The following is a 27,784-nucleotide window of genomic DNA, read 5'->3' as shown; positions in this document are numbered from 1 at the left end:
CGAGGGCACCCGCGTACGTGCAAACTTTCCTGATCAGTTGGCTGACGGTTGTCAAGATGCTCTCGGTTACAATACTTTCATTATTAGCTGAATGAGGTAAGTTTCATTTCGAAAAATCATCTTTTCGGTAGAAAGGAATTTGAGGTTCTCGGCTTTAGCGCAGCACAATTCAAAATTGTGTTTAAGATTATATCAATCTAATCCCTTGCCATACAAAGGTCTCACGCAGTCTCTAAACTTATAGAAAGTCAAGCACAAAACTATCCGTCCTAATTTATTTTGTTAGACATTTTAGAAACTTCTGATATGCCTGGGATAGTTTAACAATTTCGCTCAGAAGTGGAAATCACAAAATCACAGCTACATTTCTTTCCAAATAAATCTCTCCTAACTGATTTTATGATATGATCACTTCTTAAACAACGCAGGTATTTTTACTTATGCAATCACAGTGACTAAGTTTGTTTATTCAATATGAGGCTAATTCCCGTAGTTTTTCGACTGCTAAGGAATTCAGTAATCACTAGAAGCTTCTAGTGTTTTGAATGAAGACAATTAACTCGTAAAATTCCCGATCCCAGAATAATAAGATCTTTAAGTGATGTGGTTCTTGATGTTTTCCTTTCTTTCAACATCACGTCCAAATGTTATGGTAGCGTGATCTAGCCGTGTAGCTCAAGGGAAACCATTGTAACAATAAACTACGGCAAAATTATAAAAAAGAAACGAGTTGAAAATGTGCTTGCAGTGTAAACTAGCCTAGTAGCTCAAGTTGAACTTTTTCGAGAGATTATTTTTTTAATTGCGGCAATGAATACGCAGCAGATTTATTCGAAAACGATGATTGAGGGTAATTGACCATTTGGTCTATTTTTCCATCAAAAGAAAAACAAACCTCCGTTAACACGAAAAGAGGGGGCAGACCCTTGCGATTTCTTTATTCGCGCGACGCCCTTTTGTTTTCCGCTGACTGAACGAAAAACAACTGCAACAGGAAGTGCTAGCTTGAAGGCTACATCTCGTCTAACATTTAATTCGAGCTTAGTGCGTGGTTCACGGCTATGTTCATGATTCTCTCTCTTCTAGAGGCCTCAGTTTCCCTAACTATGCATTCAATTGCTATTGTTCTGCTTTTGTTCTGCTCATTAGATCTTTTGTTTTGCTTCGTCCCCGTTGCCCACGGTGGGTTGCGACTTACAAAGCTGCGTAAAACAAACGATTTAATGGCCTAGCAGCTCAGCACATGCGTTTTAAAGCTTTGTATATTTCTTAGCCATCTTCTGCAAAAAAAAAATTCATAAAAAATATGTGATCATCAAAATTCGTCTTATTGTGAGAACGGAATCCCAGAAAGAAATTTGTATAAGTTCGTATTTGGAACACAACGATGTCCACATTCGTCATGCCCGGAGTTGAGGTGACGAATCGATACGAACACGTAGACACTCCATCTACCCACACGATCGCCGACGAGCTGCACAATCGGAATAAAACTGATTCAGCTACCAGCTGATTATCTGAGTGGTGTGTCCCTTCAGTAAATCGCGCAAATGATAGTGAATCTCTTTTCTTTTTTCTCTTTTTTGTGAAACAAATGGGACCTTCTCGATCCAACCATCCAAACAATCATATCGAGACAGAGACGAGGCATCGATTTACCATTGCAGAGTTGGCACTAAAATTTCTCACATATTGTGCTCTGTTCTTAGGCAAGTCTCTTTATCCTCACAGTGCCTCGGTTCATCTAGGAGTTGAAATGGGTACCGGCGAACTGACAGAAAAACCTGACGAAATGCTTAGCAAGGGGTTGGGTGGGGGGAATGGGGGGAGGAATATGTCACGGACGAGCATTCCAGCCAGGGGGAGAATTGCTATACTTCTTGTCACTTCACGCCACAGAAACAAGAATAGGCTGTTGCTGGATAGGCATCTTGGCTCGAGTACAGATTTATCTCTCTATGCACTCAATAAGAAATAAATAGCGCGCATCGAGGCAATGAAGTTTTTTTTTCTTCATCTCCGCTTCATACCGAAAAATTCCAACATCGCTTTGTCAATGTTCCCAGTTTTTATTTGGTCTTTCATAACTACTTTGATCCAATTCATTTGATCACTGAGGACGCTTTCCGCCAATAATTTAAAAATATCTTGCTTTTAATCCTTTACTGGCTATTTGCACAAATTATCTAGCTAGTCATTCACTCTTATTATCCACGGAACTTACTTAAGAAGATAACCGTCTCATTTCTTAAATGAACAAAGGAAAGCTGCCCCCACTGAAAGGCCGTTGACTCCAAGCCCCCCTCTTCATGATTAATGTCTCCTTCCTAGTTGCCATGAATAAATTCTTTGACAGCCAATGATAAGTTTTAATGAGGTAAAGGGCTGTACAGTAATAACATCCCTACAGCTCCGCTTTTAGACTTGGCTACATCTAAATATTATCAATTGTTCTTTTGATTCGTAAAAGTTGATCATTATTCTCTTTTGGACTTTTTTTATTTTCTAAATGTCCATTATCTTCATTATGGGAAACTCTATTGATTGCTGTTACGCCACTCGTCAATACAACCAGTGTTTCCTCCCGTGTATTCGGTCGTGTTCGTACAGCACTCGGCGAGTCTGGTACAATTACGATGGTCTAGAGACTGTGCAACCTTTGATTGACATCGTAAAGCCCGAAAAGGGTGTGATCTGAAAGTTTCCGAAGTCTCCAGCGGACATCAATGCAGACAAAGAAATAGCGAGTGCACTTGCATTAGGTAGAGTATCATTACACATTAAAATGATATGTTAATATCACAATATTAATGTTGAGGATTGCTTTTCATAAACCTGTAGAGAGTAGCTAAGAAACTAGACAAATTTCTTTCCTCGGCAAAATTGTACCCAAAAATTTCAATACTTAAAACTTGTTGCTCGAAACTGGAAAAGCCAAGGAGACCGTGGTGCTGAAATACATGGGCCACTGTATGCAGGCCTATTATTTAAGGAAAAATGATAAGCAGTCTCAGTTTGCACTGAGAAGAAGTAGTCGTACGGCTTCACCGTTGGAAGTCTGGACACAAGGCTAACAGAGACGACATTTTAAAAATGCTCTGCAGGGGAGCCGAAGTTAAAATTCGCGTTCATGAACGGATCAGTGTCCAAGCTCCAGAGAGCATGCAAGAGTCCAAACTTTTCGCGCGTAGGCTTCAAGGACTAGATGAAAAGTTTGTAAACACAATCATTAGAAAGAATGAAATTTTTTACATGCCTTTTACATGCTCACCCATATGAAGAATTATGCAAAAACTCTTTCTTTCCACAGGCTGCCTGTGTTACAATAGCAGCTCTGATGCAGTATTTCTTGATGGCCGTTTTCTGTTGGATGCTGATCAAGGGAATTGACCTCTACTTCTTCGTTGTGAAAGTTTACAACATCAACACCAAAGTGTACATGTATCACGTCATCTCATGGGGTAAGTTTATTATTTCACAATTTGCACTGGAAACTGTAATCATGCCTACGGATCGCCAAAAATGGTATTGTCAGGCAGTGAAATGTTTCGATTTTCTTCCTTTCTTTGTGGGTAGGTCTTCCAGTGATGATGGTGGCCATTTCACTTGGCACCGCTACTGGAAAAAAGAAAAGATGTTTACAAAGTTATGAGTGATAAATAGTGAGAAAAGATTCAACGGTTTCTTCGTGCTCTTCTCCTTTTATTTCGTTGCATTTAATTCTTTGTTTTGTTTTTGTACATATTTTGAAATCGGTAGATTTCATTTGCTGAAAATTTGTTTCTTTTTTTTCTTTCACTTCTTCGAGTTCAGTTGCTGACTTTTCTCGACTATTCGTCGCCTTTGTGGCTTTCATTGAAGTTGTGAGTTTATGATTAGTGTTGGTGAGTGTGATCGGTATACCTATACTAATTGCTGCCAAATATTCTTTCTCTGCTCTTTAAAAGCGAATTAAGAATTTATGATATGACCCCGCACAACATTTACCTTTTTTTTTTCCCGTTTACTCACAACAAACTTTGGACGTAGCCGCTGTTTGCGTGGATGCTGGTCAATTTTTACCCATTGATATCTTCACAGGCATAGGACAGCTTCATAAATTATCCAACTTTTCCTATCAAAAAAATACTTTTCGTATGAAAAAAAATTCTACCCCTTCCTTGTTGATGTTTTCTCATTGTTTCACATTGACTTTTTTTCTCGCAAAAATAACTAAAAAAAATATCGAGCAAGATGAAAGGAGCAGGAAGATTTGGAGATATTAGGAGATAACCAATTTGTCGCAGCCAACAGGGGAAAACTACCATTCCCAGCAAATACGGTAAGATTGACAACACAAAACGAAAACAAAATAGTGGAAGAGGTTTTCATCTTCTCCAGTCAGGCTCTATTCACCAACCTTCCTCATTCCTTAATCAGTAAGGCCATACGATATCTAAAAATGAAAATACATTGTTTAAGGAAAATAAAGGAATGTTTTCTCTTTAACTCCTAGAATTGGCATCAAAGCATGCGTGGTGATGATTCCCCTACTGGGTGTCACGTGGCATTCGGTCTCCTCTCGCCTGTACATGAAGCTTTCGTTTACGTCTTCACCATACTCTACTCTGCTTAAGTCAGTATTCGCTGGTAACTCTCAAAATTATTCAATCTCTATCATTATTTTACTTTCTAACCAAGTAAGACACCATTACAATGATCACATGATAATTGTTTGGAGTTTTGAAAACAAAAATGCAGTTAGCTATGCAAGAGAAGGAAGACTTCTTTTTCAATTATAAGATACGGAATTTTATTTCCTTCTTGAAATCGTCATAGGTATTTGACTAATTTGTTTGCATATTGCAAAATTAATGATCTTGAAATCATTTTCATGCTGCAGGGTTTCCTAATTTTCGCTCTACACTGCACGCGAAACATTCAGGTAAGAAAAAAACTTCAAACTGATAATTAACTCCATATCATCAAGTTTTAGAGTTTCGATAGATATCCGAGTACATGTGCTAAGAACCGAATTTCGTGTTGCTCGTCTATCTGCAAATCAGAGAGCGATTCAAAAGAAAGATGAACATCGTTTTTCCATCTTCTTTAAAGAACAACCCCACACGGAAGAGCCACAGGTCAATCCAAATGAGGTTGGGGATGTATGGGCAATTGAATTGCAGTCTTGTGCTGAGTTTGAATCGAAATCGCACCTAACTTAAATAACTGGATCCAGCCAACCGGAAATGACAGTCAATTACCTAGTACAATCACTTAGTTAACAGCAATAAGTCGGTTACGATCGATCTGACTTGCTCTCTGCAACTAAAAAGAGTTTCTTTTCATTATTGTTTAAGCATTCAACTAGCTGTAATTGTTATGTATGCTCTTTACGATAACAAGGTTGTTTTTGGGGCGATCGTATATTTGTAGGCAAGATTAATCGAAATAAACAAATGTATAAATTTAAATTTCTAATAGCTCAGTATCTTGACGACTTTCCTTCGAATAAGACCACAGTCCACTACAGAGGAGGCGGGAATTTAAGTCAAGATATTATGAATTGTCTTTCTTTAAGAAGCACTCTAGCACGCAGCTTTAATTGAATGTATTTATCTTTCGATTCTTGCGCGCTGACTTTCTGCACTTACTGCATTATTATTTCATATTCGACGTTTCACTTCGACTTCGACTTCACTCACTTGAATTTACAAACTTCTCACCAAAGACTGTCATTACTTGAAACATTAAGCTATGGATAATAACTGAAACTATAGGTTTCTAGAAATTTCGAGAATGCCTAGTCATGCGGAAATGCATACCAAGGGACTTTCTGGAGCAGTTTACTTGGTTACGTAGTTATGATGTAACACTACCAATAAAGTTGTGTTGTAAGCGTCCGGAATTTTCGAGAATACTTTGTACATAAGGACACAGTCGTGCAGCAGTAATACTTGTTGTTGGGAGGGACTGACTTTTCAGAAAGCTATACCGAGAGAGAGCAACCGTGGAAGATTGTTAATCTCGAGTTACTTTGGAGACAACTTCCAGATTGTGTCAGTAGTGAGGAAAGGAGTAGTTTGTGGTGGATTTCAATCAGTTTTTTAAGGATAATTATTCTAATTGTTTAAGAGTCGCTCCTTGGCAAGAATATTACAAGTTGTTTAATAAATTAAATGGGTCTGTTGATAAATGATGCTCTTTTTGTCTGTTAAATTGTACCGTAACAAATAATACTAATAGTCTTAACTGCTAACGCTGACATTCAAAGTTGTTGCTTAATGAATAAATAGATCAATTCGTAAATGTTTGAATAAGTAAACAACTTATTTAGAAAGAACAGAAAAAAAAATCCTTGTAACTGGATCTTTTTTTGGATCAGTTACATTTAACCATTTTTTCTCGCATTCCTAAAATTAGGAGTATCGTTTTAAATCGAATATACATCGATTAATTTGGAATTAAACTGGGGCAATGTTAGACCGAAAAGGCATAAACCTAGAGATTATAAACTGCTCGGCACACATTATTGACCAACGATTAAAGAACTTTTACACAGAGTATACAATTTAAAGGAAAAAGCTTAGCGATAGAAATGCAGAATATTTCGATGGGCCTGATTTTCAAATATCACTACAGCGGAACTTAGCATTGCAGAGGAATTTCAACAAGCGAGAGAAGGAGTCAATTATGTAGATGTGGCTAACAGTTTATAATAGTCTAGTTTACGTCATACCCATTTATCAATAAACATGGTGACGAAGCGTGCGATTAAAACGGAAGAAGTTAAAATAAAAGTTATTCTGAAATATACAAGCACTTTTCGCTCTAAACTGCTCAAATGCGATGGGTAAAAACGTTTCAAGCTTCGATTGACTGAATACATTGCAGCTAAGACGAGCGAATATTCCAGAATAAATAATCAATTATTCCATGAGCGTGGAGAGATACTGGGAGAGTAGAATGTCTCGCCCACAGAGCACATCACTATGACCCAAGAACGTCTCGCAGTAAGAGTTTTTGACTCACCGCTCGTTCTAAATTGTTGGAATTCAAACATTTGGAAACAAAAGTGATAGTCTGCATGACGCTTTTCTAGGAGAGAGTTGTTTTGTAGGCTGAAAACTAAACTTTGGCCGTTAGCCACCGTTGTTTTAAAGGCATAGAGGTAATTAGCGTGTCATAAGCGAGATGAATAAATAACAATAATTTCCATTTATGCATAAGGAACAGATGGCATTCTAGCTTAAGCTGCCCGTTGATAAAACAGAATTTTGTTTAGGACCACTTTCATTTAACAGGGCTCATAAATAAATTACCGTTCTTAGCATCAAATATTTTTTAGCTGCTTCTTCTGCAGCACTTGAACTACAAAAAGTATTTTAATGACGTGAAGCTTTCCAATTGTATTAGAAAAACAATGCTCTACATCAGGTGCAAGTTGCTTTCTGTCTATTGGTCCGTCTATGACAGAAAAAAAAAATGGAAACAAACGCCATGAACATGTGTTCAGAGATCATGATTTGCATTAAAATCGAACTCGTACGAAAGGCTTTTTATTAGGATGCCGCAAATCCGCAGCTCTCAAGCGGTGTGAATCAAATATAAGTGAATCCGGCAAAATGTTCAGAACCCCGGTAATATGTTGTATGCTGGGTGAGTACGACCCTACTTATTTCTCTTTGTTCTGGGGTAGCTATGAAACCGTCGAAAGGGACTTTTTATTGTAAAATATTTATTGCGATATTTAAACTTACGGAACTCTAAATACGAAACATACCAAACTCCTAACATGTCCTCTCGAGTTGTTGTCTAATTATTAAAGCTAATTATCACCATTATCGTTATTATTAGCTTCTCAATATTTTTCTCTTTCCATACAATTTAAAATAATTGAATAATAATCACCCGTAATGACACATTCGTATATGTTGTTCGCTAGGTTAGTACCACCCTAATTATACCTTAACTTTCCATTTGTGACACATTAATATCCATTTTGGAACGTCCTGTGAAATTTAGCTAAACCAAACAGAGAAAAAATGTCAGGTGGCGGATATTTGGCACTGTTAATTAAAAAAAAACAAAACAAAACAAAACAGACTTCCTCATTAAACTTTTAGTTCTTAATCAGACATGGATCTCTTAGAAATTGGATTCCTAAAGCCGTTTAGATTCCGTATAGTGCAAAGTAGGTTTCCGTAGAGCGTTCGAATGAGGCGTTATTCAGACATCGCGGTACCCAAACCTTTAGAGCTTTCATATCGTTGTTTTGTCATTAAAACTCAGAGTAGATGACTGCTGACTGCTCGCCAAGTTGGACGTCATAGTTAATTAGAACATATTTCTCTTCTAAATTATTCTTCTTTATGCCCGAAAGCAAACTTTATACTCAACCCATTGCTCTTCTTTTAAAAAAAAATATATGGGCTCTGGAGGTTCCGCAGGTTCCGCGGCCTGCTGATCCATAATTTTGTAACTCCCAAGAACATGGAAAAATCCTCACAAAATTTTGGAGAACAACCCCTCAAGATTCAAATTGTGCAAGTTTTATTTGAGCGCTCAGATTTGATACCCGATTCATTCGCTTGAAAAGTGAAACATTTTTTTCTCTGGATAGCACATTTTACATCCTTTTCATTCGTTTATAGTTCGGTTGCGCGAATAACCCGTTTAAAAAAATTTTCCAAAGGACATTCCTGAGGGTCTATCGTATCCTTAAAAATGTTTCCACATGTGACAAGTTTTGTTCAGCTAGTTGGTGAATTGCGGAGATGCTGCATTTTTTTATAATTTCTCCGTCAGCTCCCTTGGAAGGTAATAAAATTCATGAATGGATTTTAAAGGGCATGTAGCAAATAAAATACATTAGTACTCGTCTTACTCGAAATCTAATAAACTTTTTCATTGTTTCAAATGTTACTCTTGAGATAACAATCAATTATTTGTCCATTTTCTCTTCTACAGTCATCCTTCGTTTGTTGATGAAATTGCCAGGGACAGGTGAGGCAGCTCCATTCCGATTTAATATTCAACTTCCTTTAAATAGACGGGAAAAAAAAGATAATACCTGACCAATTATCATATTAATGAGTTATAGACTTCCTTTTAAAATTACATTGGATTGCGATTCAAAACGTGAGTTGGAAAGCAAAACAAAAAGTCAAAGAATAACGGTGCTATTACCCTGATCTCCCAAAGATCCACTTTTAAAACCTGGCCTGATTCTAATATTTGCTTCAGGGATGTAGAGGGTTTTGATGCCCATCGTCTGTTATTAAAATTAATGATATAAAAAATACTTTCTCGTCTTTATCATTATCGCTCAGTCATTGTTGCTATCTTCAGTACACATTTTTCGTTTATTTATTTATTTATTTATTTTCTTCTTATAGAGTGCCAACCGACCTGTTTCAAAAACTCCTCTTACATATTTTCGAAAAGCAAAATTTACAGGTTTCCTAACAATGACGTCTGCTCAATCTTGGGAGGTTATTTAGTCTCCATCGAGACTGAGGAAGAATGGCAGTTTATCAATCATGAGATTCAAAAACGTGGTACTTGGAATACTTCGACTACTAATGCGTGGCTCATTGGTTTGGAGAAGAAATACGGGGTTTGGATATGGAAGAGTGGAAAACAGTTGAATATTTCGAAATGGCGAGATTCTGAGCCAAATGTGAACGACGAAAGGGCGGAAATATCCATGAATGGGAGCCTCTTTAATGGTATCTCTCAGAATGGTAAAGGAGATGCCTACATTTGCGAGATGCCTGGAGGTAAGATCACATTCCAACCATTAAGTATATAATGTGCTGAAACATTAGCAGTCTTGCACTTGTGTCATGAAAATTGCTCTTGCTTCTTAAAAGTAAAAAAAAAAACATAGTTCACAGAATATACTCTGCTCACCTAACTTGAACGTGTGGGCTATGAATGAACTTTTAGGCGTGCATAAGTAGTTGAACACACTGCCCATGAAATTTTCCGTAATACATGTTTCAAAAATTAAGTGAGTGTAGGCTTTTTGTTTTGAACATAACATATCGAATTACTTTTATCTTTGTGTGCCCGGGTGTGAGTTCCTCGTACAAGTCGGTGATAAATATGTTATTCGCCGGCTGGAAGGTCTGTATTGAGTAATACTGTGCCCAAGGTCTTGAGCACTGGTAGTGGAGATAAACTGCACAGTTTTTCCCAATACGGACCGACTTAGGCTGATAAATAACAGTTTTTTCCTCTTGAAATTAACTAAATGTTTTCCATATCAGCCCTAATGAGTTAGGGTTGTAAGAGCGGCAAAACCTTCCTTGAACTGAACAAATTTTGAGCGAGTAAATGGTAGTTGAAACAGATTGAGTAAATGTTAATAAAAAAAGAGGCCTCACCGAAATATTTATATTCGGGTAATGAAAAAGGTAATTTAAGAGGCCTCCAAACAAACTTTGAAACATTTTTTGACAAGTATCTGTCACAATTTGACACCTGTCAATTAGAGAGCGCGTAACAAAAAAACGCATGCACCCTTTAAAACAAATCAACAACGACAACGGCGCTGGTTTGGCAAATAAACTGAACTGCAAAGTAATTTTAAGTAAATTTAAATCTATGTTTTGAAGTTGTGGGAGTTCCCTCGTTTGTTTTCTGCAATCACGAGTGCAACTCTGGTCTTTCATCAAAAGGGGAATTTTAAAGCAGCTTTTTCTCGTTGAATTCCTTTGTTTACTGTTACGAAATTTATGGTACCAATGTCCAATTTGAACGGACTTGCAAAGACTTACCGAAAGCGTATTTGAAGTAAAAAAGACCTAGCTCACTGTTCTCCAAGGAAAACATTTTTTGAGAGAATTCAGATACATAATGAATGAAATTACCATTAATGATTCAACTGTGAAGAAATACCTCACGTTTTAACTTTCTGAGTTACTTCTAGCAAGGTTTAGGTTATTTACAAGCGGCTTTTAGGCCGCGCGTTAACCTATCTTATGACATATTTGCTACAAATATTCATCTCAAAACCAATTTTTTTGCAGGGAAACAAAGTTATCTGAAAGAGAGAAAGTGAAAATTAATAAGTTATCGATCGGCTTGATTTGCTCCAAAACGATTTGCTTAAAAATACTGTCCAGCCGGCAAAACGAAATAATTTTTTAAAAAAATAGCAACAAAGCTAGAGATGTAATCGGCGCCTCGCTCAAGCGATACCGTGCCCGTGGGCAGAGATAGGAAAACCCGGACCGCGTTAAGTACCAATAAGATTCCAGGATTCTTTACCGTGCCCTCTGAGAAAAACAAATAATAAATGCAGTTCTTTTGAGAAAGGTTATCGGAAAAATCTTGTTGGAATTGTAAGCGATAACCTGAAAGGTATTACTGGTAGCTTTTAGGTCATGGTTAGACTTAACCTCAGGAATTCAGGGAAACCCAGGAAATGTCACTTTAAGGACGAGGCATCACGGGTTTGAACAATCTGTTTTATTTGCAAGACTGTCTTTAAATTCTAAACTGCATGAGCTAACCCTAATTAATTTATCTTCAATTTTTATGTCCCTATTGATTATCGTTACCCAGATAATCTTTTGATATTGTTGCGTACACTTTAAAGTTTTGCTCTTTGCCCGTAACAACTGCATACGGTTAACTGCGTATCTCCAGTTGCACATTTATGGGAACCTACATTCACATTTAATTTTACGTTTTTGATTAGATAGAGGAGGAAGAGTAGGGGGCGGAGTGGGGGAGGTGTCAGCTCAACGAGGAACTAATTAATATTTAAAAACTCGACTACCATAATGATATGAATTCACAAATAATCCTAGCTGATGTGAAGTTAACTAATCCACAAAAGCAGGTAAGTGTGGCGGACGCCGTAGTGAAGAAAGATGTATGGTATTTATGGACACTGATCAGACAAATACATAGGATGTAAAAAAAAAAGGAATTCATTAGTAAATGAGTCACGTTTTCTGTTTCATTCGTTTTTTTCCTTTGTTGTGATTGTGATTATAATCTTTTTATGTTATCATTGCTATTATAATTATCACTTCGTTTATCATCATAAGGATAATTGGTATTTTTGTTTTCATCTTCATCATCATGTAGAATGCCCAAATATAACTTTTAAAAACTCTTGGTACATAATTTCGGTGGATGGAGAGCTCTGGTACTGGAGCAGAGACACTTGCTCAAGTCTAGGCGGGGACCTAGTTTCCATTGAAACCCAAGAAGAATGGAATTTGATTAATGACGAAATTCAAAGGCGAAACACTACGAACTATGAAAATAAATGGAGAATTGGTTTAAAAAAAAGGGCCAGGAATTGGACCTGGGTGAGTGGAAGACCGCTGACTATTTCCAAGTGGGGACAAGGGGAGCCAAGTGGCGAACAATACGCGGCTTTCATGTACAAGAGGTTCCGTAATGGCGAACAGGGTGTATTTGGAAGTGATAATGATACAAGGGGGAAAAAACAGCACGCTTATATTTGTGAGATCCCTAAGGGTGAGTTGATATGTTGTTGTTTTTTTCCTTTTTTGTATTGTTATTTTGAGTAAACTCAAAGGCACTAGAAGCGCTTAAGGGCAATAAAAACATTATTTGCCAACGTTTGTGGTACTCACAAGAGAAGTTATAAAAACCCTCAGACAGTCAGAATCAAGGTTACACTTACCTTTGCGTAAATTAAAATATGTTTGAAACAATCTCAATGAACGTTTTCACGATATACATGTCTACCTTCAACCTTATGAACTGGGGAAAGTTACAGATGGTTCTTTTACTATCACTTTTACGAATAACAACGGTAATGAAACTGATGGTGAATACCAGTTGCAAAGAATTCTCAGTCCAATTGCTTTGTTAGATGATAACACATGATGATGTGAAGTGGGTTATCTTTTTGTGAAGAGCTTGTGACTCATATCGGTTGAGAACCATGCCAATTATCGTCTTCTGAAACAAATTGTTCTTGAGTGGAAAATTCACTTTTAGCAGCCATTGGTCCCATGTGAATTTTTTTCAGTAGTGTTGGATAATGCGGTTCGAATACCTGATAAAATGCAGAGTGTTTAAGATGAAATGACACGTGAAGTGTAAACATGGAGTGAATCTAATGGGGCCAAATGGAATTTTATTGGTGGAATACAATCCAAGCAATTACTAAATGTTCATCCAGTGCAATGATTAGGTATATTTTGATTGGACTTCGAACGTTGTTTTCATAGTACGCGACGGAAATAAGTTTTTTCAGTGGCCGTTGTATGAAAAGGAGCGGATAAAACGCTTTTAAACTTAAAAATGATACAAAAAGTTAAATGCGAACCTTTCATATCCCGATAAATCTCAACCTACATTGACAAGGCTCTTGCGAAGGCCACGAACCATTTCATTTACCAAATGAGTTCAAAATTTCAGGTTAATGTAATTCTTTGCGCACGGCCTTCTGATTCCATAACATCATTTACAAGAAAACAATACCAAAACGCTGTGATTGGGGCAGATATCCAAATATTATGATGTGATTGGTGCGGGATACATACCCTAATGCGGCAGTTTGATTGGTGTGAAATACATGCAAAGCAAACGGCAATCTGATCGCTGCGAAATACATACCCTAATGCGGCAGTCTGATTGCTGCGAGCAAAATACCTCTCTACGCCCAAACAAAGTACAACAAACGTTCTCTATGAATTGACAAAAGCCATTACTTGTGAATCTTTTCCTCTCACAGTAGTGTTAACAGTGGAGATGGTCGGGGTCTTTGTGATGTATTCCAATAGTGTCCTCTGGCATAGCACACATCAATCGGTATTAATGTCCAAGATGGAATGTTTTGGGAATCGTTCCCCTTTAAACAGTGTTGTATCGAGGAAAGTGATTTAGTTCTCCGATATTTCAGCCGTGAATTTAATAGTAGGGTGGAAACAGTTGTGCGATAAGCTGGAGTGGTGTCTCCTAAAAGGCTAATGTTCTCTCAGAAAGGCCGTCACAACCTGAGATCATAGGTCTATCGACCGGTATAGGTTTGTGTATTTTCGTGAGCGTATAGAATATTGGTATTCTGAGCGGATTGGAAGTTCGAGAAGCCATTTCTTAGTCATGTCATCAATGTTTTTGCCCCGATTTGGTTAATGATCTCATTAAACCTCTTCCGCGTGCTTTTTACTAATGGTGCTCTGAGAGGTTTGTAGTGAATTCTACTACTCTGCTGTCGCGTTGCAATTTTGACCTCCTCTATCTTTTTGTCTTATTTGTGATGACTGTTGTTGCACCTTTGTCTGCTTTTTTAAGGTTTAAAGCAGAGTTGTTTTTCAACTCTTGCAGAGCTGTGACCTCATTGCGTGACAAATTATCTTTTGGCTTAGTTACAGTAACCTCTTCAAGTTGTGCTTTGACACTTTCTAAGTAGCTCTCAAGGACAGTAGAGGGCTGAACCGATGGCATCTAGTTTGATTTAACATAAAATGAGTGCGTTTCTTTGTTTTGTCCGTGAAAGATGTAGAGGCGCACTCGTCTTGCAAATTGTTCATAATCTCGCAAGAGTTGTTGCCTAATTTTACATTCGTTTGTCACGGGTATTGGGATGAGTTTAAGGCATTTTGATAGCACGCTGATTGACTTTCAGAGAGTTGACAGTTTGAGAATTTTCTCGGAATTTTCCTTTTATCTCCTCATCTTTAGCTAAAAGGCTACATTTTAAAGTGTGTCGACGCTCTTTGCGTCTTAGGCTTTTTTCTGCTTCCGGTATTGTTACAGCTAGCTTTTTAAGAGTCAGAGAACATATTGATATATTTTCCATCGCTTTTATTTGCTATTCACTGTTTTTTTTATACTGTTTGCCGAGTGCTTTCCTTTTAGCGGTTGCCTATCTACCTGTATGTTCTTACGAGCCGAGAGTTCGTAGTTAGCCCTCTTTCTTTGGCTCTCAGCCTTCTTTGGTGAAAGTTAGTAATGGCATTAACTAAGCCTTGTTGACCTTGTTTTTCTATTTCTTTTACTTCGAACAATATGTGCGCCATTCCTTTATAATACTAACTAGTCGCTATTAAACTTTACTTAAATTGCCTCATATTCATATTAAAAACGTATATAGTATTGTCTTCAAAGAAGAGAGGAGGCTTTTAAAACTAATTAGATAAATGTTAATATTTCTTTTTTTTTCCATCCTTTCGTCATCAGAAGAATCATTAACAGTATCATCACCAACATGGACAGCATCACCAACCTACACAGCATCACCAACATGGACAGCATCACCGACATGGACAGCATCACCAACATACACAGCATCACCAACATACACAGCATCACCAACATACACAGCATCACCAACATGGACAGTATCGACAACAATGACAGTTTTACCAACACCGACTTCATTATCATCATCAACAACTGAAGGTTGCTTATTTTCCAAAAGTTAAGCTTTTTCCGATTTCACTTGGCATCTTTTCAGCTTTCACGCCACCCCTTTCTGTAGCGAGGGCTTTGTCTTAAAAGTGTGAGAAAGACAGTATCCAGTAGTCTTATTCGTGTTTCTGAAAAACGCTATTGTGGCTAGCTTCATAACCGAACATAAACGGGTATACAAGAGAAACTCTTTAGTATTTTGAGTAAGGGGTATTTCTTGAGGTAATGTTACAATAATTCCATGATAGAAATCTTAGGAACCCTGTTCTGTTTACTATTATATGCCAATCTAAAGAAAAAAGTTTCGTTGGAAATTTGGAAAAGCAATCTGAATGTGTCTTCCAATGGCTACTTCAGCTTTGTCAAGGCACACTGATGACAAAGCAGAACCATTCTGATTAACAGTAAGCTAAGGTTAATAAGGTCTTTTAGGTAAGACGCAGGACCTTGTTGCAGTCATTTCTGGCGGAGCTGAGGTGATTCGAGGACGCAAAGAAAACATCACATTGGATGGCTCACTCTCATATGACCCTGAGGCTGCACATGGTGACCAATCGGGAATGAACTTTACGTGGCATTATGGTGAGATCACCGGGAATTACTCCTATGTGCAGGGAAGGAAAAGAGACTTCTTTATTGCGGTAAACGAGTCAGCTTTTCGATATAATAGAAGAGCATCTGGCGTGCGAGTTTACTTGAATACAGAGGCTATGTCTCTCAGTGATATCTGCATAGCTAGACTGGTTGTGACCAAAGACTATCGCAATGCTAGCGCTTATCAAGTCATCCATTTCTCGAATGGAGATCCCCCTAAAATATATCAAAGGTAAGAAAGTTGGCGTGTTGTCGATGCTATCATTGTGGTTGTTGCTTGTTCTTTTTGCCGCTACTGATATCCCTATTTAGTTTCCTATTTTCTTATTGCTGCTTCTGCTTCAGTTGAAGTTGTTGCTGTTGATTTTGCCATTGCTGTTGTTGTTGTTGTTTTTTGTGATGTCTTGTCTTGTATGCCCGAAGTGCTGCTGTATTTTGCCTTTCTTCCTCTGTTGCAGTTATTATGACCACCATTGTTCTCAACAAGCAAGGCCGTAGCTACGCTACATTGATCTACATTCTCATTTAGTTATCGACATTGGTTCCTTATTTCAGGTGTTTCATAAATTGTCTGCCTAAAATCAGCCCCTCAGTACGACTTAGTGTCCGATCAGAATGCAAGGGATTACAGTGCTTCAAAATTTCTTCATATGAGTGGATACTCTACCAGCGATATGAGGGAAACACGTCCACTTTTTGGCAAAGAAAATATAATTTAGAACTCATTACAAGTACACCTCTAAATGCAAGCAACATTGTTATAAATGGAGGTTCCCTTGCTGCTGGAAATATGTACCGCTTGGCATTATTTATCACAACTAACGACGGTTTATGGGCGATGTCAGCCTACGACATTTCCACCGCGTTACCGCCCACAAGGGGGACATGCTCGATCACTCCGTCAAGTGGCATCTCCTTGGAATCACACTTTAATCTGAGCTGTATCAACTGGACAAGTGACAGCACCCCTCTGTCCTACCGGTTTCAATATAGACTAGAGAACGGTATGTACACTGTGTTATATCATGGCGTCAACAACTCCATAGTTACCTTTGGGATACCGCCTGGGAACAATGCAGAAAACTATACCATGAGATTCAACGTTGTTGTGACTGATAGCTTCGGAATTTCTGCCTCTCCTGTTAATCTAACAGTACAGGTAAGTTAAGTTGGTAGGTTCTGTAATATTGATGTAGTTGGGAAATTTTGTTGACATAATTTCGTCATTTTTTGAAAGCTAGCCATCGGAGGGTAAAAAAGCAAACTTTTTCTAAAGATGTAACCTATCCAATATTGACCAATGCTCTTTCGGTAGGTTAAACCTTCCCAGGGTCTAAGACCAGATGAAATCACAAGCCTGGAGGCCATGATCCAGGAAGTCATCAGAAAAGGGGACTTGGGAAAAGCGGCACAATTAGCAAACTCTGTCCTTCAAATTGTTACACAAGAAACCAAGATGAATTTGGAGAAGAAAATCAAGGTAAATGCAATTACAAATGTTTTATATTTCATGGACGCACTATTCGTGTAGTAGCATAATGATATCTCTGCGTATCCAAGTATTTGCACATACGTGTGTTAATGTATTGTGATACTAATGACTTTTATAATCCAACTGCACTGAGTAGACTACAAATAATACACAGAGAATAATACATGCTCCCGTAGATATGGAATTTTTCTAGGAGCTTTTAACTCGATAGCTCACGAGTGAGCACAGCGAAAGAGTGAGATGTCGAGTTGAACACGAGAAGAGAAATTCCATATCTACAAGCAACCATGAATTACTTTGTTTATCATACAAACACAATAGCTCTTTACTGAGAAGAAAAGCCGACTTCATTTATGAATTAAAATAATCGTAGACTATGTTGGCCCTAGCTCCTAAGATGGAAAAATGCGTTGAATCATGATTAAAAAAACAACAATGGTCGTAATTTTCAATTTACAAAATTGTCAGTTATTGACTTTGTCGTTACCGACAGAAGAGGTCTTTCAGGTAAACAGCCAAAATCGGCTAGTGGCAAATCTTCCAGTTGTCGATTTTCATCCTCAGAAGGGAGAAATGCTAACACCAAAGCCACTGAATATGTAGCTTTCGGTTTTTCTTTTAGTATATTGGTTTTCTTCCCCTTCTAAGAAAGTTTCAACCTCACTGTCTGTCAGCAATACAGATTTTTAGTGTTTTAGCCGCCATAATTCGAGAAAGCTCCGACAAACAACTTTAATTCAGAATCGTGAAGGCTTCGCCTTTAATTCATCAACCAGACCGAGTGGCGCCAAAGGCGAGTGACGTGTCAGCAGCTGATTCGCTTTATCAACACACGTTAAAAATTCGATATTTTTTCACGTGTGTTATTAAGGCTTTTCTCAGGGCCGGGAATCCCTGTATAACACCGCAGTTTATGTGATAAATAGTATTTATGTGAACTAATTTATTCGTGTATTCGTGCACTCATGTACTCGTATAGTAATGTACTCGTGCATTCCAGTATTCGTGTAGACGTTTATGTTTGTGTACCTGTGCTGTCGTATATTCGCATGCTAGAAGGTTCTTGCATTAACATATATGCGATTGAACTTCATTGCATTTCAAGGTTGTAGACTTTGTAATCAAAACTATTACGTCAGTGAAGGTAAACAACACTGCAGACCTGCTTCAAAGCTCCTCCGTGATTGGTTCTGCCCTTCAAGTCTTAGAAAAAGTCTCTCCCGAGTCATTGGTAGGTAAAATAAGACCGATCGTTTATCATAAAGAATGACACACATGTAGAGGGATATAAAATTGCCACAATTGACATAAAAATTATTGATTGCTTTTTTCATGAACTAGAGTTCTACAGCGCTGTCGGTTGTCTTGATTTAGTTTTATCATGCACAGGCTAAAAATGTTTGAGAATAAATGCCAAAAGGCGTTTTAGAATTCCTTTACCTAAACAAAAATGGTTTAAAGGCGACGATACCTCCCTAAACCCGGGCTCCTAGAAATAGAGATATACTGTGCTGAGCAGCAAATAATTCCATGTTTGTTCATAACGCACTTTCAGGAACTGTCGTTATCGGCTGTCGATTCGCAAACGACCTTCTTAAGGTCTATCGTCCAGTTGAAGGACGTTGCTGATATGTCTTTAGTCACTCAATCAGCAGAAAACTTAGTTTGGTGTCTTCGAAGTGTGCTAAAGATATCCGCAGAGATGGCTTCAATAGATTCCATCTTAAGCTTCCAAGAGCAGGTATTTTTTTAGCTGTTGTAGTCTCACAGCGAAATCTAGTTACATATGAAACTTCAAGCTGCACTTAAGTCGGCTTCCCTCATTTTTAACTGACACATTGCGTGTCAAGCTGGTGCCGCTGTTAAATTACGTGATAAAGTTGCCATTATCGCTACTTACAATAGGTCGTCGCAAACATTACAAGTGCCTCAAAAAATTAATTTTTTTTTTTGTAATTGTCCCTGCTAAGCTCTTTTTGTTAGTCTAGCTTTGCTTCTTTTTGTTATTTTTACTTGTTTGCTCGTGATGTTTTGTTTCATTTTACAGGGTGAGAGGTCTGCTAATACTGCCCTAAAAGTGCTGGGAAAAGTTGCAGACGCATTGTTAGCCCTAAGAGTCCCAGGTGAAAACATGATATCGATCTCCACGAGTCAATTGAACATGACATTAGGGCGACATAGCCCGAATAAACTTGCAGGAATGCAGATAAAGGGTGGAAGTGGCAGCTTCATTTTACCACCATGGCCTGTCACAGGAAGGAACAGAACAAGTTTTGTCGACACCCAGGTAAGGGATTACATCAAAATAAGAAACGAGCGCATGTCAAAATCGATTTAGTCGTGGGTGACTTCGGGAAGTCTGATAACCCAAGACCAAATGCATTGGAAGGTACAGTCTTTGTTAGGCATCCTGAACTCTTTTTCTCGTTTGGCTTCCATAATTATGGTCAGTTAGCGATAATTATCATGTCTCTTAATCCTCAATTCCTTAAAGTCAACAAAAAGTTTTGATTTATTCTTATTGCAGATGCTATCAATGTCATTCAACCCCTACACCTGGGACAGCACCAAAGAGCGAGTCGACTCTGAGGTTCTATTTCTGGACTTAAAGGACAATAAAAGCGAGCTCTTGGAAGTGTCAAGTCTACCAGAAGACATTGTTATCGTTATTCCATCAAAACCTCGGACAATGCCCAAGGAGCTATGGTACTTCACGACGGATGACGATTTACGTTTCCACGAGATAACTGTCAAGTACGAAAACACTCTGATACAGGTAGAAGTCAAACCCCAAGAGCCAACTGTACTTCTGTTTGTTTACTTGCGATTTGGTCAACGGCCAACGACTCAAAACTACGATCTCAATGCCACAATCTCTCAAAATGGACAGTGCGTTTGGACTGCAAGTGCGCATGACAAAAAGGAGAGACAACCAGAATGCTCGTCGAACCCACCTACCCCAATAGCAATATTGGCCAGGCATCCTGGAAAATACTTTCTGAGCGTAAAAAACTATAATGCCACCACGACCACCCCACACAGGAGGAAGAAAAGATCGTGTTTTACAGCTGGACGGCAAAAGCGCTCTTGCGTCGAAGTCAAAGATCCCCCACCTACCCTACCCATGAGTAAAACTGCATCTGTGACACCAGCTTATGATTCCAAAACCGATCAGAACTATACTCTGAGGGTGACCTTTGGTAGCTGTGTATACTGGTCAGCGAAAGTTGAGATGTGGGTAACAAAAGGCTGTCGGGTGAGTCGGTGTAAAGTGTTAACATTATCGAATAATTTTTATAATGTGGAATTAGTTCAGACACTTTTCAGAGAATTCGTGGGATTCACGTAATTGTGGAAAAATGAGTGCTCCATTGTGATCATCTTCGCTTATTTGGCAACTGAAAATCTAGAAGACAAAACTTTGTCGAGCCCGTGTGTAGTCTTCCATCGTAAAAAATAAAATTATTCTCATAGCTAATCACGACCTTTGAATACCTTTGAATGGACAAGACGCATCATTAGCACTGAGAACCGAAACAGTGATTTTTTCTCTGGACAATTCCAGATTTTAGGAGCATTGGACAGATTTATTAACTGCAGCTGCGATCACCTGACATCCTTCGGGGGAAGTCTTTTGGTTAAACCGAATCCTATCGACTTAGACAAGGTTCAAGTGCAGATTCAAAAGTTGCCAGAATCTGGAAATATCACAGTTATTTTGGCGGTGGCGTTGGTTTTCTTAAGTTACGTGATTGTGCTTGTTATCGTCAGGAAGACAGACATAGAAGACTCTAAAATTGTAAGTTCTGAACATATTTTGTATTATGTAGAACTTAATACGCTTTGAAAACTTGCAGAATTCATATTTTTCTAAGTATTCTTAAAAAAAAACTGATCAGCAAACTTGGAAGAAATCACAATAATCATTTAAAGTTTTCAAGTTTTTTAATATCAACAATATATATATATATATATATATATTTTTCTTTAAGTAAGGGAAAAGTAAAAAAAAGTAAATCACCGATTCATTAATGGTATTATCATTTTTCTTAAGAACGTTTTACCAGTCCATTTGCCATCCTCTCCAGAGAGTACATATGGATACGAGATAGTAATAACTACAGGAGTCTGGATATACTCAGGCACAACAGCTCAAGTTGCTATGGAGATTTACGGTTCTGACGGAAGGAGTGGCATTCTTCAGCTCAGCCAAGAAGAGACTGGTTCAATTGACGTGTTCTTCTCTCGTGGTAACTCGGCCATGTTTGTACTGTATGTTAACAAATCTCTTGGTGTGATTCGAGAAGTGAAGATTGGTCATAACAACTTTGGTGATAGTCCTTCGTGGTTTTTAGAGGAAATTTTCATTCGGGACGTACAATCCAATCAGTCTTGGAAATTTATGGTCAGTCAGTGGTTTGCTCTTGAGCGCAGAGACGGGCGTATCGAGCGAATGTTTCAAGCGACGGTATCTCAAATGGACTTTGCCAGTGAGGTTGCAAAACGCTGCCGGAGAGGGCTTACGGAGCTACATATCTGGGTGTCAGTTGCTGCCAAACCAAAGAGAAGTCACTTTTCAAGAGTACAGCGGGTTTCTTGCTGCCTTTCAGTGCTTTTGACATCCATGTTTGCAAACGCGATGTTTTATGAGCTCCAAGGCAAATATGAACAACCTATTCAAGTTGGACCGCTGAAATTCTCGTGGAGACAAGTAGTTACTGGTATTGAAAGTGCGCTCATTGTGGCACCAATAAACATACTAATAGTGCTTTTATTTAAAAAAGCATCCAAAAAGTCCTCGAGTAACAACAGTCCTTGCTATAAAGCTAATTTAATCAAAGGTATCGCCTGGTTCTTGTTTTTCGGTTCTTGTGCTATTTCTGCTACGTTTACAATCTTCTATAGCCTGATTTGGGAAAAGAGTGTCAGTGAGCAGTGGCTGTCCTCAATGCTTATCTCCTTTGTTCAAGATGTCACAATCATGGAACCAGTTAAAGTGTTCTTTACAGCTGTAGTTTTGGCGGCCATTATCAAGATGAAGGCGAAGAGATCAACGGTACCTGCATGTGAAGACTCTAATCAAGTTGAAAGCGGCTGCTCAAAACAAAGGCTGTGGACGTTGAAATTAGCGGAAGTAGAAAAGATGAGGAAACGCCAGGCCAAGAAACAGAACCTGTCCCGTTACTTCACAGAGTTGGGTATCTACTTGGTTTTCGTTTTCTTGTTAATGGTAGTGTGCTATGGAAACAGAAATGACCATCGCTACTTAATGACCAGATCAATCCGAGATGGACTGCCCAATTTTAACAATGTGAGTAACATTTATTGTGTTTGGAGAAATCGTTAAAAGACTGATATTACCCAACGATTGATGTAGTCACAATTGTAAGTAACGTATTAATTTTCATTGAACTCAGATGGCAGATGACAGGAAGTACTGGAGCTGGCTGCGGAAAGTTTTCATTCCTGGAGTGTTTTCCGGTAGATGGTACAACGGTCAGGAAGAGAAAAAAACAATGTACATTGGTAATAAACGCTCTCTTCTCGTCGGGATGGCTCGATTAAGGCAACTGAGAGTGAAATCGAGTAAGTCCTTTCTTTTATTTACTTTTAAGTCTAACTCACCCTCAAGGAGACGCCTAGAAAATATAATTTTTTTTTTCTGTCAAAGTGTTAGGCATACGTTGTCAAGATTTTGATATTCTACTTTATTTTGTATGCACCTTTTAAAGAGAAAAAACGGGCACAAGTTAATATCCGGTTTTTAACTAAATTTTCCTACACGATAAAGAATATGGGAGATGTGCTATACCTGTAGATTGAATTAGTTCCAAAACAAACTTTCTAATAAATGTCCCTTTTTTTATTAAACTTACAGCACCATGCAACGTGTTAAAATACATGAAGACAACTTTCCAGGAATGTTACGAAGGATATTCGGAAACAAACGAAGACAAGACCGCTTTCTATGAACCGGGCTGGAGGTTTGTCGACAACTCTACAAGAGACGCAGATTTATTTCGACTTTGCCCGAAGCCATGGCGATATCAAAATGCGGAAGAAAGTGATAGCGGGTCAGAGTGGGGACAGTTCTCATTTTATCGTGGAGGAGGATTTGTAGCAGACCTTGGGTACAAGAACCATACGGGGTTCAAAGTCGTAACCACTTTGCAAAACAACGGTTGGCTTGACAGGCAAACCCGGGCGGTTCTGGCACAGTTTTCCGTGTTTAACCCGTCGGTGAATATTTTAGGTGTTGCCACATACTTTTACGAAGTTGAGGCATCAGGACTCAAAGAAGCTTTGGTACAAACTGACATTCTTTCTCTTGATCCTACAAACACAGCTTCATATCAGTTCTATTTGATTTGCATTTTACTATACGCTGTATCTGTTCTGCTGTTTTTGGGAAGAGAATGCTTCAAGCTTTACAATCACCGTTCCCGGTATTTCCAGTCCGTGTGGAATTGGGTGGAGATGTCCCAGGTTGTTTTCTCCGTGTTGGCCGTGGTTTTGTACATAAAACGACAAATCATAGTCTCTTCAACATGGGCAAGGTTAAAAGAAAACAGTTATGCAAATATAAGTTTCAAAAAGGCTATCATTTGGCATGAAGCAGAAAATGTTGTACTTGGAATCCTGATGTTTATCGTCACTGCAAAATTCTTGCGAGTCATTCGCTTCAATAAACATGTTGCTGTATTCTCCAAAGCATTGACGATATCTGCACAATCTCTTTCATCCTTTAGCATTGTCCTATTGATTCTCTTCGTGGCATTTCTTCACGCCGGTGTATTGATGTTTGGTACTGGATCTGAGCGCTACTCCTCTGTGCTAAAAGCAGCTTATTTCCAACTCGAACTGACTCTTGGAAGAGTGAAAGCCAGACCAATCAGTGAATTAGCAGAGGTAAACAGCACATACGCTAAGATATTCGTCTTTGCTATTCTTTTCACCCTAACAATCATCTGCATTAACTTTTTTATCGGCGTAATAAACGATGCACTTCTGGATGCAAAGGTTACCGCGAACGAAAGTGAGTTGCACGGGCTCGTTGATGAGGTTCGTTGCAAAGGCTCAAAAGAACGGAACACATTTTTCGATTCTGTTAGCAGTAGACTGAGACAACTGAAAGTCTCCCAAGCATCAAACACGGGAGAGAAAAAAGCAGTAGATAGAAGCATTACCCTTGATTCCAAGAAGAGTTCAAAAATCAACTTTGACCAAATCAGTGAGGCCATCAAAGCTTTGAGGAGAAAAACAGGCCAAGAACCAGGAGAAAAACAGCCGAAATACTCAAGAGGAAAATCATTTTTCGGTGGAACTAGCAAATTCTTGAAAACACTGGGAAGAATGAGCCATGACGAACACTGCGAAGGTAAAAAAAGGAAGAAAGTTCGATTTCAAGAGGATGTCGCTAACTCTCATCTTCGGAAATTAGAGAAAAGAGGGTATGAATTGTTTCAGCGGCTTGATAGGGTTATGGCGGGATTCTCAAAAGAGGACGAAGAATATCATTATCTAATGGAAACAGTGCGAGCCTGTGACTTCTAAACAGAGAGGAAATAGTTAAATGGTGAAAGGAATAGATCATATACTCGAGAATTAGACTGAAAGATCGGGACTGTAGTGTACATTACCCCGTAATCACTGGCAAATGGCTGAAATGCTTCGCACGTATACGTATTAAATGTGTTCTTTTCTTTATAATTGAATTTCACGCTTAAAATAAAGAAAAACTTGATAAAGGATGATAACATAGAGGTGGCGACAAAAATGTAGAGGCGATCAAGTAGAAATAATTTTTGGCCACTTTCCTTCAGAGTGTATTATGTTTGTATGTAGGTTCATCTAAATTAGATAGTTAAAACGTAGCTTCACGACCTGAAGATTAGTTTCTCGAAGCGGTGCTTAGGGAAAGGCCTCGTTAGAATGTCAGCAAGCATCTCATCAGTGGCAAGATATTTACAAAAAATTGCTCCATTTAATGCTTGTGGAGTACCAGCAAACGAAAACTGCCCCTCGTCGGTGCTACCCCAAGGTAAAGAAGAACCAGACGAAACTTTTTGTCGCCTTTCCTCTACATTTGAGTGTATTCGACACCATCTTCTTTCGCAAATTACTTTTGACATGTATATTCAACCGTCTATGCTATCGCTCAACGTAAAGCGTACTTTTCGATTTCTACAAACAACGGTCTAAAAGCGACGGTCAACAGAGAATTGACCCATGGATAAAAAACTAAAAACTGAGCTTTCCAAAACACTGACAGCACATGTTAGCTCTTTTTTTAAGTCTTCCTCCCCCTCCCCTCCCCCCCCCCCAAAAAAAAAAAAGAAAAGAAAAGAAAAGAGAAGGAATAAAACATACCTAAACGGGGATACTGTGCACGGAAACAGTTAATCTCTTTTGAAACACACAAGTGGAACAATTTTAGCTGGAAATTCCCCGTGCAAAATGGTAAAGTAGAGGATACAGAGCAACCTGTCTGATGCAAAATCTAAGGAAAGAATTGAGTCAATGACAGGTAACAACAAAAGTTTGACAAAGGAAAAATACAGATTTTTGGAACACGAAGTTTATTCAACTACGGATACTTTGTTACCCCAGTAATTTACCATTGACTTTGACAGCTTGAAAACGAAATATCCGCACACGCGCAAACGGTTGAACGCTTTGTCAAGTGATAATAAAGAGCGGGCAGCAGAAACTCATCCCAGCGGCCAGTTTGAAGACAGAGAAAAAGGTCATCGTAGAGAGGTAAAGGACCACTAGCGTAAAATGACATCTTTTTTTTCGAGGGTAAATCGATTCTCATAGTAAAAGAAAAAATAAAATATTTATTGTAGCCTATAAAGAGGTAATGTGACCAAAGTAGAGGAAAACCTAGTTCAAGTATTCAGAAGGGAAACCTCGAGGAAAAACGAAATCAGCAAGGTGAGATGAGTCAACCAGTTTGTGAACAAACGTTACACTTTGTTTTTTCTGTAATTATATAAGCTGTCTGAAGACTTTCTGTCAGGCGAGCTTACTACGTACACATTGTACCGCAACTTTCCTGGTCACTCTTTGATCATCTCAGTTTTTGTTGGATCTGTGAAGAGTTAACTTTTCCGCTGTTTGGCGGGACTCAAGGGAAAATTTCGGTTGAGAAGAGGTGATAAACTTGAAATAAAGGCCGCACCGCACCCATGGCCGTAAGGTTTTTCTACCCCTTTTCACGTCATAACGTTGGCCCAAATAAAGATGTCGCTCTTTTAATAAAACGTACGGGATTACGAGATTGCAAACTGCTAATGGAGAGGAAAAGGGATGACAGACACGGCTTTAAGAATTAAACGCATTTCTTGTTTTCGCTGATTGAATAATCAAGCTGTACTTTACTATCGAGTAAAATCAAGGTCTAAAGAAAGAAGAATCAAATCTATCAGGGACAGCGTTTGTTGATTTGTTTCCTTTGGGGAAGGGGTGGAGTTTAAGGATTTTACACTTCTCCCCCCCAGCCCCTTATAAGGCTCCGTAATATTTTTAAGAAAACCCACTCATTTGCAGGAAATTTGCAGCCAATATTATTAAGTACACTTATATACTTTATTAGTGACGACTGATCCTTCTTCCGTTCCCCCTGAAAACCATCTATTCCCCACCTCACCCATCAGCGACAAATAATGAATTGTTTGTCACATACGATTAGTGGTGGTCATCCAAGCTTGCCCATTCCCTGACCAAATTGGCCAGATTTGTTTTGATAAACTCATTTCCATATATGTTTTTTGGCTCTTTGGAACGGGAAGAAACGATTTACGGTGCGGGTTTCAATATTTTGGTGAACATCGAATGTTGTCTCAAAGTATCAAAAACATACCAAATCAACAAAAAAAGTTAGAACTGCATGAATCAACGGAAAAAAATAATTTGGAGAATATCACTTTATTGCATTTTCATCCTTAATGTTACTCAATATAATTCATGTCAGATGTCTGTGACATTTCATGCTTGAAATACTTATTGAAAAGGATATTTTTCTTTTCTTGATGGCGTCCGAAAAGCAACTAATTTCCTTTCCTTAAAGCTCAAAATATATTAAGTGTTGACGACTTGTTCGCTTTTCGATAAAGGACTGCTAGCAGAGTTCCTTAACAGGGGAGGGGAGGGTCCTACTTCAGTGTCTGGAGTAGATTTTTTTCATTTCAAAAATTGTTACTTTAATCACTCTGGCAAAGAAAGGGGGTGATATTCTTTCTAGTGCTTCATTCCCGCCCCTCCCCACCCCCCTTTTTTTTGGATGCACTCACGCACTATAGTTAC

General features: G+C 38.5%; 1 protein-coding gene across 9 annotated transcripts; it reads left to right on the top strand.

Moving 5' to 3' along the window:
• LOC131796614 (polycystin-1-like protein 2) lies at positions 1-25,317 on the top strand. 9 transcript variants are annotated; one of them, XM_066166806.1, is made up of 21 exons: positions 1-96; positions 2,576-2,762; positions 3,311-3,461; positions 3,809-3,863; positions 4,496-4,629; positions 4,883-4,924; positions 8,950-8,985; positions 9,378-9,761; positions 12,085-12,483; positions 15,160-15,381; positions 15,823-16,216; positions 16,540-17,143; positions 17,300-17,464; positions 18,582-18,707; positions 19,032-19,217; positions 19,524-19,763; positions 20,004-20,732; positions 21,042-21,275; positions 21,531-22,787; positions 22,894-23,062; positions 23,355-25,317. In XM_066166806.1, exons 3-21 carry the CDS (start codon positions 3,338-3,340, stop codon positions 25,028-25,030), a joined length of 7,176 nt encoding a protein of 2,391 aa, XP_066022903.1. In that variant the 5' UTR covers positions 1-96; positions 2,576-2,762; positions 3,311-3,337; the 3' UTR covers positions 25,031-25,317. The 9 variants fall into 9 exon arrangements, with proteins under 9 accessions (XP_066022903.1, XP_066022902.1, XP_066022905.1 ...); XM_066166805.1 differs by having other exon boundaries at positions 15,160-15,399; XM_066166808.1 differs by lacking the exon at positions 3,809-3,863 and having other exon boundaries at positions 15,160-15,399.
• The last annotated feature ends 2,467 nt before the right edge of the window (positions 25,318-27,784 follow it).

Source organism: Pocillopora verrucosa, chromosome 5, assembly GCF_036669915.1.
Source record: "Pocillopora verrucosa isolate sample1 chromosome 5, ASM3666991v2, whole genome shotgun sequence".
Classification (NCBI taxonomy): domain Eukaryota; kingdom Metazoa; phylum Cnidaria; class Anthozoa; order Scleractinia; family Pocilloporidae; genus Pocillopora; species Pocillopora verrucosa.
Note: the sequence above shows the minus strand (reverse complement) of the source record. Positions and strands in the feature narration are given on the sequence as shown.

Bases quoted from the DNA above. Each gene is read 5' to 3' on its own strand.
- LOC131796614 (XM_066166805.1), top strand. From the start codon at position 3,338: ATGCAGTATTTCTTGATGGCCGTTTTCTGTTGGATGCTGATCAAGGGA. The intron at 3,462-3,808 runs GTAAGTTTATTA...CACTTCTTCGAG, and splicing joins GTATCACGTCATCTCATGGG to TTCAGTTGCTGACTTTTCTC. The intron at 21,276-21,530 runs GTAAGTTCTGAA...ATTTTTCTTAAG, and splicing joins ACATAGAAGACTCTAAAATT to AACGTTTTACCAGTCCATTT.